This window comes from Nicotiana tabacum, chromosome 19, assembly GCF_000715075.1.
Source record: "Nicotiana tabacum cultivar K326 chromosome 19, ASM71507v2, whole genome shotgun sequence".
In the NCBI taxonomy this organism is placed as follows: Eukaryota; Viridiplantae; Streptophyta; class Magnoliopsida; order Solanales; family Solanaceae; genus Nicotiana; species Nicotiana tabacum.
In genome coordinates, this window is record NC_134098.1 from 130,726,224 (window position 1) to 130,743,983 (window position 17,760).

At 35.7% G+C, this 17,760-nt stretch overlaps 2 protein-coding genes across 6 annotated transcripts; both read left to right on the forward strand.

Annotated features, from left to right (window-relative positions):
• Positions 1-2,186: 2,186 nt before the first annotated feature.
• Positions 2,187-9,680, forward strand: LOC107775022 (methionine S-methyltransferase). 2 transcript variants are annotated; one of them, XM_075238630.1, is made up of 12 exons: positions 2,187-2,569; positions 3,861-4,054; positions 4,172-4,378; positions 4,539-4,634; positions 4,721-4,909; positions 4,980-5,168; positions 5,275-5,511; positions 6,105-6,239; positions 6,479-6,799; positions 6,936-7,119; positions 7,820-8,772; positions 9,177-9,680. In XM_075238630.1, exons 1-12 carry the CDS (start codon positions 2,326-2,328, stop codon positions 9,474-9,476), a joined length of 3,249 nt encoding a protein of 1,082 aa, XP_075094731.1. In that variant the 5' UTR covers positions 2,187-2,325; the 3' UTR covers positions 9,477-9,680. The 2 variants fall into 2 exon arrangements, with proteins under 2 accessions (XP_075094731.1, XP_016450177.1); XM_016594691.2 differs by having other exon boundaries at positions 6,936-7,115; positions 7,813-8,772.
• A 480-nt stretch (positions 9,681-10,160) lies between these two features.
• On the forward strand, positions 10,161-17,614 carry LOC107775021 (uncharacterized). 4 transcript variants are annotated; one of them, XM_016594689.2, is made up of 18 exons: positions 10,161-10,666; positions 10,757-10,874; positions 10,960-11,147; positions 11,257-11,364; positions 11,691-11,755; positions 12,790-12,895; positions 13,393-13,476; positions 13,848-13,994; positions 14,120-14,248; positions 14,563-14,630; positions 14,935-14,968; positions 15,047-15,131; positions 15,857-15,924; positions 15,997-16,110; positions 16,208-16,243; positions 16,314-16,400; positions 17,140-17,231; positions 17,327-17,614. In XM_016594689.2, the coding sequence occupies exons 1-18, from the start codon at positions 10,538-10,540 to the stop codon at positions 17,505-17,507; spliced, it is 1,839 nt and encodes a 612-aa protein (XP_016450175.1). In that variant the 5' UTR covers positions 10,161-10,537; the 3' UTR covers positions 17,508-17,614. The 4 variants fall into 4 exon arrangements, with proteins under 4 accessions (XP_016450175.1, XP_075094733.1, XP_016450174.1 ...); XM_016594688.2 differs by having other exon boundaries at positions 10,409-10,666; positions 10,957-11,147; XM_075238632.1 differs by lacking the exon at positions 14,935-14,968 and having other exon boundaries at positions 15,022-15,131.
• The last annotated feature ends 146 nt before the right edge of the window (positions 17,615-17,760 follow it).

Below are 17,760 nucleotides of genomic sequence, written 5' to 3' on the forward strand. Positions count from 1 at the left end.
TAATATATTCATATTTTTTAAAGATATGCACATCATAATTTTTTATTCGAAAAGATTTGCACGTGATACTCTTTGGATGTTTAAATATTTGAGTGAGTTTCTCTTAGTGCATAGGTAATGAAATTTGAAGAACACACTAAAGTTATTCGTTTAGAAAATTCAAGCTATTCTTTTAATTTTTTTCATGTCATATGGGTCTAAACGCCAAGCTATTCCTTTGGAAACTAAGGTAGCATTGTGCCAATACAAAAAAGATAATCCTACCATCATTCATGAATAATTAAAGGAGAAATTTTCACTTACTAGTCGTCATACAGTCACCGACATTCTTAGCAAGAAGAATAAGTATATAGAGGCGGCTAAGCAAGCATAAGTTGTTCAAAGGCATGTACACAGCCAAAAGTTGTTCAGAAGTTTTTGAATAATTTTTGTCTATAACAACCAAAATATATTCAAACACTAAATGTTATTATAGGTGTATAAAAGTCATTCACTATAAAAGTCAAAAAATTTCAGAACAAATGATGATATTATAGAGATGTTTGACTGTACTATAATGTAATATCTGTAGATAATTTATACAGCTGATTCGACTTATTCAAACTTAGTACTTGTAACTGATTGAATCATATCATATAATTTTAATGCTAACTTGCTTCCCTCGCGTCTACAGTTGAAAACGATGTTTAACTATCTACATCGTTATTTATCATGCATTGATCTTTCCAAGCAGACCAAATCAAACCTCAAACATAACCATATTTTTCAAACTTAAATTTATTTTATCAATATAATAACAATAATATGTCAATCCCAAACAAGTTAGGGTGATCTAATGACTTTTTTAGCGGTCATATCGCTCGACGGTCATATCACTCGACTTAAGACTATTTCCGTACACAATTAAACAAAAAAGTAACATTGAAAGTTTTCATGTCTTCTACTTATAGATATTTATATGACCGAAAGACTTCTAAAAAAGTAGTAAAAGATATAAATACACACATATATATATATATATATATTATTAATATGACAAAAATAAGCATGTATACTATCGTTTGATAAATTAATTTTAAACGTAGTACCATTACGATAATGCTCACAAAAGCATTTTACAATAAAGCTACCAAAATTATTATATCAAACGTAAGTATTTTTGCATAATATGTGGAGTAAGGAATTAATTGTTTTGCATGCCTACCGAGAGAGATTCCAAGCAATACCTAAACTCTAGAGAGAAGTTTGGCATCTCAACCTAGAAGGTGTTTGGGTAAATTTAAAAGCGAATCAATCCGGGTTTTGAGCATCTTTTGCTTATTTTGGTGTTTGGTGAGTGGTGACATTGATTTTTTTTTTTTTTTAAACATTCTTCTTCAATTTCAAGTTATGCGAAACATGTTTGACTGAGCACGTAGTTTAAGAAAAAATAAAGATTTTTAGAATTTGTGATCCTAAACAAGTCAAAAAGAACTCTAGAGTATTTGTGTGATTATAAAAGCTTCTTATTAAGGGTATATTTAGAAGTTTAAGCTAAATTATTCTAAATTTAGAAAGGGATAATTTATTTTAGAACAGATCAAAAAGGAAATAGATTCAAATAAAATGGGATTGATGGGTAGTACTTTAAACCATTCAAAACAAGCCAAAAATGCTAGAAACTGAGAGTAGAGAGGCCTTCACTTTTAAAATTTCTGTGAGAATATTTTGCATTATTTACCTACAAACTCTAGTCAAATTACTAATTCTTACTATATCTTAACAACTTTAAGAGTATTTTAACAGAAATCAAACATACTAACTACCTATATTTAGTTTCAACAATAACTGCTTATTATTAGTCCAGCCACTTAATTAAACATGATTCCAAGCACTTGAAGACTATGATTTTTCTTAGCCAAACGGGCTTACAAGTGAAAGGAAAATCACTCCACCATACGTTTAGAGTACAAGGTGTTTTTTTTTGTGGTGCACGAGTAAAAACTTATTATATACGTTATTGTTGGAGATTATTATTATTTAATATTTGTTAGTTTATTTAATTTATATTTAATTAAAATTTGTAGTCAGAATTATATAGAAATACTTTTTAAATTTTTTAATTAAAATAAATTTTATAATATTATAAAAAGATGTGTGAGAAATTATTATAGAGAGCAGATAATTTTCCTTCAGTTACTCAAAATACTCCAATATATATGGGAAGTTTCAGCTAACTTTCTCCAACACACAGTCACACACACTCAGGTCCCCTATTCAACGTTTCACATTCCCCGAAACACACACAGAGAGAGCTGCTTCAAACGAAATTCATTTCTCCGAAAAATGGCGGTGAATGGACTGTGTGCGTCAACCGAAGATTTCCTGAAACGGTGCGAGCAGTCCGGCGATGCTGCTTACAGTACCCTCCGATCACTCCTTGAGCGACTGGAGGATCCGGTTACCCGGAAAGAGGCTCGAGTCTTCCTCGCTCTTCTTCAGAAACGCTTTGCTATTAAAGAAGCCTCCGATCAATGCCTTCAAACTTATCATTTCCAAATTCAAGATATTGTCCTTGAGCAATATGAAGGTCCTCTCCTTTTCTCCCTTTCGTATTGATCAAATTTTTTATCTACTTTTGATTCTCACATTTGCTTGTATAATTTTTTTTTAATAATATACGTGGATGTCTACGTACGTGATGATACGAGGATTGTACAGTTGTGAAAAAGCAGATGGATCAATTTTTTATTCCTCATAATATTTCGTCGTTTTTCCCGTTTTAAATCTGTAGCCTCTTCGTCAGAATTGTCGCTTCTATAATTGGTCAAAAATGAGGTTCATGAGCTATTACTTGCTTTGTCCAAAATTGTTTGGTACTATTACTATGTGTATAGTTACAGTATTTCTCTTTGACTATAATTTTTTCAAACAATTCTGGAATTTATACTTACCGTATTTTATGTAAATTTTAAATATGTATCAAAATTCGGTTGCTCTTTTAGGAAGGAGGAAATAGTACAGTTTAAGATTATCATGGAGTAATTTTTCTATGAATGACTTGTATTTAAAAGTAAAAAAATGTTTACTGATGGTGAGTTTTAGGTTCAGCAATTTTTATTTTGTTTTTAAGGAAAAAGAGTTGTTCAAACGGAGCGAAGATTCATATAGCCGACCCGACTAGCTTGGGAACGAGGATACTTATTGTTATTGTTGTTGATTTAAGAAATAAGAGGTATTTAAATGGAGTGAAGATTCATATAGCCGATCTGGCTAGCTTGAGAACGAGGATAGTTATTGGTTGTTGTTGTTGATCTAAGGAATAAGAGTTAAGATATGAGAGCCGAAAGGGGATGTGAAGAAGGGGGAGAGGACTCACAGTTCCTGGTTTCATCCATCAGGTACACTAGGAAATGTGAAGGGACATGTTAGGTGGATCTTGATTTATCAATGATGCCTTTTTGTATATTCTACTGCAAAACAAAGGATTGGCTTAAATGTAAACCTTGTTGAAGCAAGCTGTTCCTTTCTTAAACCAAGGAGATGAATATTAGGAGGATCATCTTCTATAGGTGTTCCATTAGACTTTTTGGAAACTTAAATTCGGCAAGTTAAGCTTGTATTCAGAATGTGTACACTGAGCATAAAGTCGTTCAGCAGAAGGGGTATCTCAAGTATGGAATAAAACTCTGGATCCTTTCATTCCAACTTCCAAACTCTGTGCGTGTTCACTCTTTCCACAGCCTCTGTAACTTTCTCATAGTTTTTACTTTAGTTGTTCTAATGCCATTCAGAGATATTGCCCTAGAAAAAAGATAAACAAAAATTAATTTTGTTGAGAGACTGCTTCTCTTATACGCCTGTCTGTTTATTTTTTGTAGGTTTCCAGAAGCGAAAGAAATTGACAATGATTGTCATCCCCAGTATTTTTATCCCAGAGGATTGGTCCTTCACCTTTTATGAGGGACTAAATAGACACCCTGATTCCATCTTCCAGGACAAGACAGTTGCCGAGCTGGGATGTGGAAATGGATGGATATCCATTGCCATTGCCGAGAAATGGCTACCATCAAAGGTGTGCTTATCAATAACCGTATTTTAGAATTCCTCTTGCAATTTTGAGATACAGGAAATGATGCTTTTGTTTAGGTTATTGCTTACAAATACCTTTTACTTTAATATTGTTTTGCAGGTATATGGGCTTGATATAAATCCAAGAGCAGTAAAGATCTCGTGGATAAATTTGTACTTGAATGCTCTGGATGACAATGGCGAACCAATATATGATGAAGAAAAGAAAACACTACTAGATAGGGTAGAGTTTCACGAGTCTGATCTGCTAGCTTACTGCAAAGATAATCACATCGAACTTGAAAGAATTGTTGGATGCATACCACAGGTATTGCTACAACTAGCATGCCATATTATGGTTATCTACACAATTTCCACTGTGCCTCTTTAATCTCAACGGAAATCTAGAGATTATGAGTATGTTTTGGTCATTTGATGGAAGTGTATGGTCACGTATTCTGATTTTTATGCATTTTTCTTGGATGCAGATTCTTAATCCAAATCCAGATGCAATGTCCAAGTTGATTACTGAAAATGCTAGTGAAGAATTTCTGCATTCATTAAGCAATTATTGTGCGCTTCAGGTTGGCATTGATTGATAGAAAATTCCCTTGCGTCTTTCCATGCTGAAACTGTTTTTATTAAATCTTTTTTTAAAAATCATGTCTAGGGCTTTGTTGAAGATCAGTTTGGCTTGGGGCTTATTGCAAGGGCAGTTGAAGAAGGTATTTCTGTCATAAAGCCATTGGGCATTATGATCTTCAACATGGGAGGCCGTCCTGGGCAAGGTGTTTGCAAACGGTTATTTGAGCGCCGTGGTCTTCGTGTTAACAAGCTCTGGCAAACTAAAATTCTTCAGGTGAGTGAATTCTCTTTTATTGAGATAACAGTTACAACAGACTATGCCTCTAAACAGTAGGTTAATGCAGGCAGCTGACACTGATATATCAGCTCTAGTTGAAATTGAAAAGAGTAGCATGCACCGGTTTGAATTTTTCATGGGACTTGTTGGAGATCAGCCAATATGTGCTCGAACAGCATGGGCTTATGGCAAGGCTGGTGGTCGTATCTCTCATGCTTTATCTGTGTACAGCTGTCAACTTCGTCAGCCAAATCAGGTAGCTGTAAAGGGCTTACATATGTTCAAATCTGGTAATTGAAATTGAGGATATACAACTCAGAGCATTGCAAATAGGCGTAAAACTGGTTCTGCTGAATTGACAGGTCAGAAAGATATTTGAGTTCATAAAAAATGGATTCCATGATATCAGTAATTCTCTGGATTTGTCATTTGAGGATGATGCAGTAGCAGATGAAAAGATCCCTTTCCTAGCTTATCTTGCTAGTGTGCTTAAGGAGAACTCTGTTTTCCCATATGAATCACCAGCAGGAAGTAGATGGTTCCGCAATCTGATTGCTGGCTTTATGAAAACATACCACCATTTTCCTCTTACTGCCGACGTAAGATTGTTTAACTTTGTTATTTTTCTTGATGCAAGATTCTTTTGCTAAAGTATTGGAGTTTAAGAAGGATTGCTGCCTGATACGGCCTTGTAGAGAACGCCATGTGTGGATATGGAGTGTGTTATGTGAATGTTAGCATATAGTTTCCACTGAAACAGTCATAGGCTTATCACCTACGTCCATAATTGTCATATTTCTCTCTGAAGTAATCTAGAAAAGCAAGTTATTTGAGTTTTCCTGCTCAATGTTTTCACCAACACGAGTTAGCCGTGCAAAGTTGCAATTTTTCGGTGTGAAATGCAAGTTATGCACTGAATGCTGTAGTTTTCATGGAAAGGCATCAAGGGGAACTGTAAGGTCTATGGAAAATGTAATGCAACTAATAATTTGCTTAGTCGCTGCAAGCCATGTAACTAGGATTATCCGATAAGTCGTGCAACAGACACATCTTTAAAAAAGTATCTTAAGATTTCAGTTTTTAAGAATTGGGCTGGGGGCTTAAGTGGAAGCATCTTTTCAGGATTGGTTTCTGCAAAAGTATAATTGCATTTATTATGTGTTCTAACATGGGCTTCTCCATTTTATGACAGAATGTCGTTGTCTTTCCTTCAAGGGCTGTGGCTATAGAGAATCTGTTGCGGTTATTCTTGCCACATCTAGCAATTGTTGATGAGCAACTGTCAAGACACCTGCCTAGGCAATGGCTGACATCATTAAAGATTGAGGTACTTGCTCTCCATCTCCGTTGAATATAATCCTTACCATTTTTTCTAAAAGATCATGTAATTTCACTAGCCTGATGAACTTATGCATAGTTCTCTATGAATACCAAGTTTACTAGTGTTTTAACTTTTAATAGTACGCGCAGTGAGTACTTGAAGGGGTATGTTGATTCATCTTTCATGAGCATTGTTATAGGTTTATTGGTCATTTTTAACAATTTTGAAATCTCGCTTTCATGCAGAAAAGTCAAACTGATAGTAGTTCAGAAGATAACATCACTGTTATTGAAGCTCCACGCCAATCTGATTCGATGGTTGAACTGATAAAGAAGTTGAAGCCTCAAGTCGTAGTTACTGGGATGGCGCAATTTGAATCAGTTACTAGTTCTTCTTTTGAGTACCTACTTGACACCACAAGGGAAATTGGATGTCGTCTGTTTGTAGACATATCCGACCAATTTGAGCTATCCAGCCTCCCCAAATCTAATGGGGTCCTGAAATTCCTTGCTAGAACTACTCTTCCCTCACATGCAGCAATTATTTGTGGCTTAGTGAAGAATCAGGTAGGTTTATATTTCCGCTTAATTATTGCTAGAGCATTACTAAAAGATTTCTAGGTCCTGTTTTATCATTCGTTTCTAAGTTACTTGGCGGGTTTAGTTAGCTAGCTTCATAATCGTAATCTCTTTCTTTGTTCAGGTATATTCAGATCTGGAAGTAGCTTTCGTCATATCAGAAGACAAAACTATCTGTAAAGCATTATCCAAAACCATGGAACTACTACAAGGAAATACTGCTCTTATAAGCCAATATTATTATGGCTGTCTTTTCCACGAGCTCCTAGCTTTTCAGCTTGCTGATCGACATCCACCTGCTGAGGTTAGTAGTTCGGCTCTTTTATGATTGCCTAATGGAAAAAGCTCATTAGCCTTTGCTCACCACTGCTATCGCCACTGGATGTAAGTTAAGTTTAGTTTTAACTATAGCACTTTAAGGTTTTCATCACTGGTATAAGATCTAATCTGGATTTTCTGAAAATGTAAATAAATCAGGAAAGTGAAGAAAAGAGAAAAGAAGAGAAGACCTGCTTTTTAACTTTGAGTATCTCAATATTACACTCATTTTTCTGGATCGTATAAAGCTGGCAGTTTGGCTTTTCTTTTTCCATGTCTTTAGCCATATTAAATTCTCTAGAGAGAAAATTCTTATGAATATGGAAATTTCTTGCTTTCCAAATGGACTGCATTTATAATGACTAAAACCCCCAAATTCCATCGAAACAAGCGCCAAAATTGACATGATTTCAGGATGTAGAATCTATACTTAATCACCATTGGCAGGGCTACTAGGACTTGGGTCAATCTATTGGGTGGGGCATCAAATCCTAACACTAATTAAGCTAATAATTGAATAATCAGTAGTAATAGAAGGAATGTACCAACAACAAGATATTCTAAATCTTGAGATGTGTGCACTTTCCTACTTTTTAGTTGCACAAGTCTCTTTAACTCTGCTTATATTAGCTGCTTAATTTGAGCACTATGTACTAAAAGTTACCTTCTATACATTCTCCCAGAGGGTAGCCGAGAAGTTGAAAGCATCCAAGATGATTGGCTTTCCTAGCTCTGTCTCCTCAGTACTCAATCATGCAGAGTTATCTGTTACTGATTCAGACAATACTCTGATTCACATGGATGTAGATCAAAGCTTTTTACCTATACCAACTCCTGTCAAGGCAGCCATTTTTGAGAGTTTTGTGAGACAGAACATTGCAGAGTCAGAAATTGATGTGACAAGCAACATTAGACAGCTAATGGAGAGTAGTTATGGTTTCCCAACGAACAGCAAGGCAGAATTTATATATGCTGACTGCCCTCTAGCTCTTTTTAGTAAATTGGTACTTTGTTGCATCCATGAAGGTGGGACTCTATGCTTCCCAGCTGGCTCAAATGGTAGTTATGTGTCTGCTGCTGAATTTGTGAAAGCAAATATAGCATATATAGCTACAAGTCCAGAGGAAGGGTTTAAATTGACACAGAAAACAGTTGAAAGTTTTTTGAAGACCGTCAACAAACCTTGGATTTATATTTCTGGACCAACTGTCAACCCTACTGGGCAGCTTTACCTCAACGAAGAGATAAAGAATATATTAACTGTGTGCGCAAAGTTTGGGGCAAGGGTCATAATTGATACTTCATTTTCTGGTGTGGAGTTCAACTCCAAGGGTTGGGATGGCTGGAATTTGGAGGACACTCTAGCAAAACTAAGATCTCAGAACCAGTCATTCTGTGTTACTTTGCTTGGAGGATTGTATCTGAAGATGCTTACAGCTGGAATTAATTTTGGATTTCTGCTTCTAGACCATCCTGCTTTAATTGATGCATTCCACAGTTTTCCAGGTTTGAGCAAGCCTCACAGCACTATCAAATACCAAGTAAAGAAGCTGTTGGATCAACGAGAACAAACAGCAGAACTTTCCAATGCAGTCTCAGAGCAGGAAAGTATTCTGGCTAGTCGATATAAGCTCTTGAAAAAGGTATTTTTTTTTCCTCGAAAGGCTAATTCACATCTATAGATGTTTATTATCACTTCATCTTCTGGTTATTTCTGCACCCGCATTCGAACTTTAGTCATTTGTCATTGTGATTACGTTCATGGCTGCATTAAGTAATCATCTTGACTAATAAGCAGTTTATTAGAGTCACTGTGTAGACCATTTTCTCTACATTATGGATTAGGCGTTTCACAAATTGCTCATATGCTGTTGTGGCCAAACCATGCGTCTGACTTCTAAAATATTCGCATGATCTCTTTCTTACCATTTGAAGAAAATTGAAATCGTATTTAGCCTCCATATATGAATTTGTTATAAATGGCTTCCAAGATGGTAATTCTTGACTATAGTTCTCTCATACAAATGTCCTGATTTATGTGTAACAGACCCTTGAAAGTTGTGGTTGGGATGTGCTTGAGGCTCATTCTGGCGTTTCAGTGGTGGCAAAGCCATCTACCTATCTCGGGAAGACAGTTAAAATCAGCAACGATTCATCTTCATGGGAAGGAAAACTTGATGACACAAATATCAGAGAAGCCATGCTTAAGACCACTGGTTTGTGCATCAATAGCTCTTCGTGGACCGGAATTCCTGGTTACTGTCGCTTCACTATCGCCCTGGAAGATGGTGATTTCGAGCGTGCATTAACTTGCATCGTTAAATTTAGAGATATGGTTGGTAAATGAAAGACACTGTAGCCAAGATAGTCTAGCACGCCTTTCTCTCTTTTTGCTGTGTTTCACAAGGCTGTGAAATATAAGCTCCATTTCCTGTGAGCAAGAACACCTTTACCACCTGTTTTGCTGCAACTTGGTCATTCTCTAACGCATTTGTATACAAAAATCTTTTTTTATGTTTTTGAATTCTTTTGTTGGAATTACATTTGTTCCTTTACCAACCTTATTATTGGCGTGTAGGGAAGAGGTATAAGAAAGAGAAAAAAAAAATCATGTGGAACTTGATAATTAGAAATCGTACAGTTAGTTTAAAATTAACAAGTTGCAATTTGAATCCCGATGTTTTCATTCGGATGATTTAAATGTCATTTTGGATTATCCGCCAATTATAGATTGCTTTACCCCAATTTGTTTTTCCATTTCTTTTCAAAGTAGAAAAGTGCTCATTGGATGAGACTCACTATTGGAGAGATTACAGATAAAAAAACTTAATTTTAAATCTAACGCCACAAATTACCCTCAAGAAGAGATATAAAAACAAATAAAATCACTATGATTTAAATCATGTATTCCTAATCCTACCGATACGAAATTAGTATCTCAGATTGCCGTAGTAGATTATCTGCACGTCTGATTTCTAATATTTGGTGATATCTTTATTTATACCGACTGTTTTTGCCTCTTCGATGATCTATATTAATGGTAGAACAATTAGTCTACAACCAAATTCCAATGATGTGTAAATACATAGGTAAACAAATAAAAAATAATTTGCAAGAAGAGAAAGAAGAAGGATCTTTTTCTTGGCACCCAACCAAACATAACTGAAAATAGAAGACCAAAATTGCAACTAAGGAACAAATTCTGCGAGATTTCTGGTAGCATGAAATGGATGGTCAAAATTACAACTCACAAAATCATGGACTACTAGTCCAACGTGTCTAACGCTTGTTCTCATATTACTTCCCTCTTATTTGGAGAGTTGGAGTTGGTTCACTACTCTAAAATATGATAACCTGAGGAAAAAACCAATTTTTTTTCCTTTGTTTTCTGAACCTTGAATATTCATAATGGCACTTCAGCTGCAGCTTCAGCCAACTATAAAAAATGGAGTTTTTCAGTACCCTTCTGCAATTAGACCTTTTGGTAATAGAAAAAAAGTTTCTTTTCAAGCACAAGCCACTCCTACAAGAACCCAGGTACACTTTCTTTGGTCAATCCCAGCCAATTATGTTTTTCGTAGTACATTTATGATACTGAATTAATATAAAGATTGAATGGTGTATCAGAGGATAATGGAAGGAATTGCAGTAAGTGGGGAGGTTGGTGGAGCTGGTGGTGCATACTCATATAGTGCATTAAAAAGATTGGACCAGCTATGGTCTAAAATTTGCTCTTCTTCAACAGGTAAATAAATGTACTTTCAAAAAAACATACCTTTATTCTATTGGAGGAAATGGATAGTGGCACTTAATTTTCCTGTTTGTAGTAGTTGTTGAAGAACCCCAGAAGGTGGTTTCCTCTGTCCCTGGATCATACAAAGATTCTGAGCATGTTGGAAATTTGGATGAAATGTTTGATGTCATTGTTTGTGGAGGTACTTTGGGAATCTTCATTGCCACAGCATTAAGTTCCAAAGGTTTTCGAGTTGGAGTCGTGGAAAGGAATGTTTTAAAAGGGGTAATGTATTATACTCATTGCCTTAGTGGGATTCAGTTATGTTATTTAGAACTAGTCATCTACTTAGGAGTCCAATAATGCTCGACTTTTTTGGGAAATTGATGAACAGAGGGAGCAAGAGTGGAATATATCAAGGAGAGAGCTATTGGAACTTGTTGAAGTTGGCATTTTAACTGAAGATGACGTTGAAGAGGCTACTGCTGCCAGTTTCAACCCTGTATGTTCTCTATCCTAGCATAGTGTTATATTTGTGCATAAAATAAGCCTAATTTTGCTAATAACGATTTTGCCTTGACCAGTGTGGACCTACTAATTTTTGTTTGGAAGGCCTATAGAGAACGAAACCTTTTTTTCCTTTTGTGAATGGACTTTTGGGGTGAGGATAGATAGAGCAAAAGAGGGAAAAGTTAAACATCTTAACAATACTATAGCTCAAGTGTATAATTTTGAAATGACTTCTGGGATCTGTTTCCTACTAAGGGTCCTCTACTGTTTTCTAGGCATCGTTACTTATTCTCTTTTGGCTTCTGTGTCACTTTGCAGAATAGATGTGGATTTGAAGGGAAGGGAGACATTTGGGTCCAGGACATTCTCAATCTTGGTGTTTCGTAAGTCTGTTTTCCTCTCTGAATCAGCATGCAGCCAAAGTTCATAACTGTAAAGTTTTACTGTGATTGCTACATAAGAACATCAAAACCCTTCTTCTTTTTCATGTTGCATGTAAGTTAATACATGATACTCATCCATCAGCACTATGAGAACTCAAGCATCAGGTGAAATGTAAATGATCACACATAAGCTTTAACATGAAACTGAGATAGATTTCATATCAGCTATCTTGATTGTTTTGTAAAATTTGCAAAATTATAAAGCCAAAAAAAAACCTGAAACAAACAGATGCATTATGCAGATAGAACCAAAATGGAGGATTTTCTGAAAGCTTCTTGTCTATTATTTTTTATCCTGATATAGTTATATTGATAGAATTCTTGGAAACACATTGAGTTATGCAGTTATACTGCTCCTATCCGGGCGCATCCTTCAATATCCAACTATCCAATCTTCTCGAAAGATGTATTAGCCCTATTCTTTCGTCGAACAGAAGCAGGATCAGAACAAACTGCCAATTAGGAAGCCACAAGAGCAGGCCGTACACACAAGAATCTGATTGCATCATACTGATGAAAGCAACCAACTAAGTTTAATTAACATAATGTTTTGAACTTCAAATGGTGGAAAATTGCAGATATAGCCTTTTCTGAAGATATATAGGCAGTCTGTAAGCAAATTTAACAACAAAATAGGTCCTGCTTGTTTAGGGTTCCCACATCACTTCCTATTATAGGATTCGAATAGAACAAAATGGACAGTGAGGATTTATATAACCGACAGCTTGGGATTGAGTAATAGTTATTGTTGTTGTTGTTTTTCGTACTCTCAATGTTATGGAAGATGGAGAATCAGCTATCTTCTACCCTCAATGAAGTGAAGTACTCTGTTGTCGTATGCTGCATCTGAACATCATGCGAGTTTTTATTATTATAGTTTAGATGATTTTTCAGTCACATATAATTTCTTTCTTTAACTTTTGTAAAAACCTAGCTCAAGATCATAATGTTCTTTTATATTTATCTGTTCGTAGGCCAGTAAAGCTTGTGGAGATTATGAAAAAGCGTTTCAATTCCCTTGGAGGTGTCACATTTGAAGGTTACAGTGTCTCTAGCATATCCGTGTATGAGGACTCCGCAGTATGCTTACTTACTCATAGATGTGGCTATTTAAGGATGCACTTTATCACTTAGTAGCATTCTAGGTTAGGCAGAAAAAGAAATGTATTTTGTTATTTGATTTTTAATTTGGGCATTGGGTTTTGCCTTAATTAAATTTGTGCTTAACCTCAAATGACTTGTGTTTGATTTGGCCAACCTACCAACTGCAAGAATGAAGAGGCTGAGATAAAAAGACCCCAAAATCCTAAATACAAGTACAGAATTTTTCCAACATAAAAAACACAAGATTCTAGAATTCTTTCGGAGAGAAAAATTTGGAGGTAGTACTTAAGTCACAAAGAGTTATGAAGATTAGCTGAAGGATAGTATGATATCTGGGTTTCTTTCAGTCAAAGGGTTTCAAATTAATGTCAAAAGAATGTTGCAAATGCTGTCAGCTATCTTTCTGTTACTATTGAATTCATACTAGATGAGTAAGGTTCATCCAGATTTTGCTCTTACTTTTCTTCTTGCAGGTCTTGCAACTAAAGGAGGGAAAGACTATATTCTCGCGTCTCATCATTGATGCAATGGGAAATTTTTCTCCTATTGTAAAGCAGGTGCAGAATCGTTTTGTTAAAGCATACAACTATAACTGTTTCTAACGGTGAAGAAATGATTCTGGTATCACATGATGTAAAGGTCAGGAGAGGTAAGCCACAGTTAAGGGCCGGTTATGTTGCATCACAATGATACTGTTGGACCAGAAGATGGTAGACTAAAACAGCTCTCCTATTATTCCAACTTAATTTCCCAAAAATATCACGTATTCTAGGATTACTTGGACCTCGTAATCCTTACTCCGACGCTTTTGATAAAAGTCTTCTATATCTCACTAATCTTCTATATCTCACTAACTTTCTCTTAGATTCTTTTATTAGTTCATTTCCTAATGTCTTGAACTGGCTCTTATGATTGAAAATTGCTTTAGATTAGATGTGGAAGGAAACCAGATGGTATGTGCCTTGTGGTTGGAACTTGCTGCCGTGGTTTTAAGGAGAACTCTACAAGTGATGTCATATTTAGCAGTGCTTCCATTAAAGAAACAAGCCAGTCAGTAGTCCAATATTTCTGGGAGGTAAAATGATCAAAGTAATTGGAAATCATGCAATGTGAACCGCTAAGATGCTTTAAAATATCTTGCACATCATAATTTGGAAAATTTTTGTGCTTAGCAAATAACAATTTTCTCATGATCTTCAGGCATTTCCTGCCGGCTCGGGTACTAGGGACCGAACCACTTATATGTTCACTTATGTTGATCCTCAACCCGGATCTCCACAGCTGGAGGAGTTACTAGAAGATTACTGGGATTTGATGCCAAAGTACCAGGTAAACTTTGGAGTATGCTATTTAAGGCTTATGTCTGGCATACTTCTGCTTTCCTCTTTTTCTTACTCTGGAAGATTTAGCTTGTTGATATTCCTTGCAACCGATTTTCTTCAGAAGAAAATTAACCCCTGAAAGATCTGATGTCGGTTAAAAATATCAACCAAGGGACTCATATTATTGCTTTTGTTGTTTGGATTAGCTGTGTAGGTTCAGTGCTTTGGATTTTGACAGTAACTGCTATCTTGTTGTATAAACTGCTGTTTCTCCTTAGTGATCTATTCAACTGCTAATTTCTTCCATTTTTGAACTTGTAGGGCGTGTCTTTCGATGATCTGGAAATCTTGAGGATAATATATGGCATTTTCCCAACGTATAGAGACAGGTAACCATTAACTTTAAGTTCTGTGCTTAGGACATGATTTATATCCATAAGATGCTGTTGTTGTTTCACTTGCCACCTAACTTAATTTGTTTTTCCTTCGATAATTGAATAACTGTAGCGTCCTTTTTATGCAACAAAATGAGAGTTGCATCATTTCCTCACTGCTCAAATATATACAACTCCTTGCATTTTGATACATGACTTTTGGTATATTTATAAGCCAGGAGTTATTATAAAAAAAGTTCTTGGTCGCTTTACTTTCTTACTATTCTGATAATTCTGTTCCCTTTCATTTTGATGGCAGTCCATTGCCAGCAGCTTTTGATCGTATTTTACAGGTGTTTCATCAAACCCTTTAAAGCCATGATACATTGCAATTACATATCAACAGAATACATGAGTTTGAATCTCTACAGTTTGGGGATGCTAGCGGCATACAGTCACCAGTTTCTTTTGGTGGTTTTGGGAGTTTGACTAGGCACTTGGGGAGATTGACTACTGGTAAAAGTTTATCTTATCTTACCTCAATCTATAACATCTTGCTAATATATGAAACCTTCTTTCAAGAAGAAAAGACTAATAACGCATATGTCAACCAGCTTTCCTCTTCTAGATATTTGACCAGTTTAATTCAACAAAATGTGTTAGGTTGGTGCTTTGAGGTTTGTAGATCTTAGGACTGCACGTTTCTTTTTCTGAAGTTGTTTTTCTCTATGCTTTATTTGATTCCCTTGTTTTTTCGTTTTCATCCATGATAGAGGGATGGAGAATGCAATAAAACTGTCGATTAAACACTAGTTGAAGCAAAAAGAAGGTTTCCAAGGAAATGGAAAATCATTAGCTATAATACGAGGGGAGAGATTATACTGGTACTTGTCAGCTGCTTTTTATCTGGCATTGCCAGAATGTTTCAAATGCACTACAGCTAATCAATTACTATCAATTTAGCTGTGTCCTGTTATCAGTGACCCATCCTAATGGACTACCAGCCTTCGAATAAATCTTGAAACGTACTTGGCATTTTAGGCACTAGCTGAAAGAAAATTAAGATTGCAGATTTCTTGTGCTGCTTAATTTTGATCATTACATGCTTTAGCTGTTATCGACATCCTCTCCTTAACTTTTAACAAGCAAATGAGCGTGTGCATAATAGGTATATTCCTGCTTGGAAAAAGAATATGGCTTCTAGTGCACTGATATTTTTGGTCTTTTCCTTTGGGTACAAGGTATATATGAAGCACTTGAAGGCAATTTTCTAGACTCCAGAAGCTTGTCCTTGTTGAATCCTTACATGGTGAGTTTTCAGCTGATGCATTAACACTTGAATAACTCTACTATCACCATACTTATGTATTATGTTCTGCAGCCGAACTTGAGTTCTTCCTGGTTATTTCAAAGGGCAATGTCAGCAAAGAAACAGTCCAATGTTCCACCAGATTTCGTCAATGAACTTCTTTTTGCCAATTTCATGAGTATGCAGGTATGCCATCATCATTTGGTAAGGTGTTGAATGCTTTAACATTTTTAGTATAGGATTTTGAGTTCTTTACCCTTATCTTGTTGTCGTCTACTTGCAGAAACTAGGGGATCCTGTCTTGAGACCTTTTCTTCAGGTGAGTTCTCTTATTGTGGTATACGGTTTCTATATCTAGAACTAATTTCCTTTCATCTCAATTGATATAGGATGTTATACAGTTTGGACCTCTTGTGAAAACATTAGGCCTTGTAATGTTAACGAGACCTCAGATTATTCCATCAATATTCAAGCAGGTAAATATATGGCTACCTTTTTTCATTACTCATTTTTGCACCCGCACCTTGCTCCTTTTCTTCTATTGTTAATGTCATATCCTTCAAGATACGAGTTTCCTAATGGCTTGACTGGGGTGCTCTCCATAAAGTCCAATGCAACAGCCACCATTTTATGGCTGTTAGATTGTGACAACGAGTTGTACGTCAAATAGTGCTACACACCAAATTATATTCATCTTCTGAATTACTCGCTCTATTAGTTCCCAACAAGTTTTTCTTTCTTCACATTTATCTAACATCCTTAATTGATACAGGAATTATAAATCCACGAAAAGCATGTAATAACTGAACTACACATTTTTAATGTTCCTGCAGTAAAATATGTTTATAGTTTGTGGCATTGTTTTAAGCATCAAATTGCTTGTGCATGTTGGCCAAAGGCATTATAGATAAAATCACTTAGAAAATACTTCTTCTTCCTTTTTTAGGCTGGTGAGAGTAAAAGGGAGTGGTGTTGCAAAGTTGAGATTGTTATGTTTCACAAGAACCTTATAAAACTTAACAAGCTGCAATTTCTCCTTCTGGTCTGACTTTGAGTATCACAAATTCAGAGAGGACACAGAATTAGATCTGTCATCTAAATAGATCAATACGAGTCATTTCACTCTGTAGCATCTGTACTATTCTGATATATCTAAATGTGTAAACGCTGTGCTGCATCTTAGTGAGGAAGACTAAACTCCAGATGATTTTTCAGGTTGGAATTCCTGTGCTTGTTGACTGGTCTGGACATTTTTTCATGTTGGGATACTATACATTTCTCTCTACCTTCGTCGACCCTGCAATTAGGTAATGAGCTTTTGTAACACACAGTTCCGTTTTGTGCTTGATATTTGCATTGTCACTAGATATCGTAGTCACTGACAACTATCATTCTATATTAGGCCATTGATAGGTTCATTTCCAGCCAAGGTGAGATACGAATGGAAGCGCCGACTTGAGGCTTGGCAATATGGAGCTGGTTTAGACTACAAACTGAGTCCTCCTGGAGCTCATGAGACAGCTATAACATCAGATCCTAGTAAAGAAACTCTTACTACAAATAACAAAACTGCAAAATATTAGCAGTTGTATAGTATGAAATGCAAATGCTATAACCAGCTACGGAAGCCAATGATTCAGGTCTCACACTACCTTTATTATACTAGTAAATACCATCATTTTTTTGCCCACTTTGTTTAGTGAGGTTTGCTTTTATATTTTTGGAAATATTAATTCTTAAACCTTTAGTAATGCCTCATTAATTTCAGATATAACTGATTAATGAAGTTTGACCTTTAGTTCCCAACTGAATGGTTGAGGTATAAGAGTGACAACC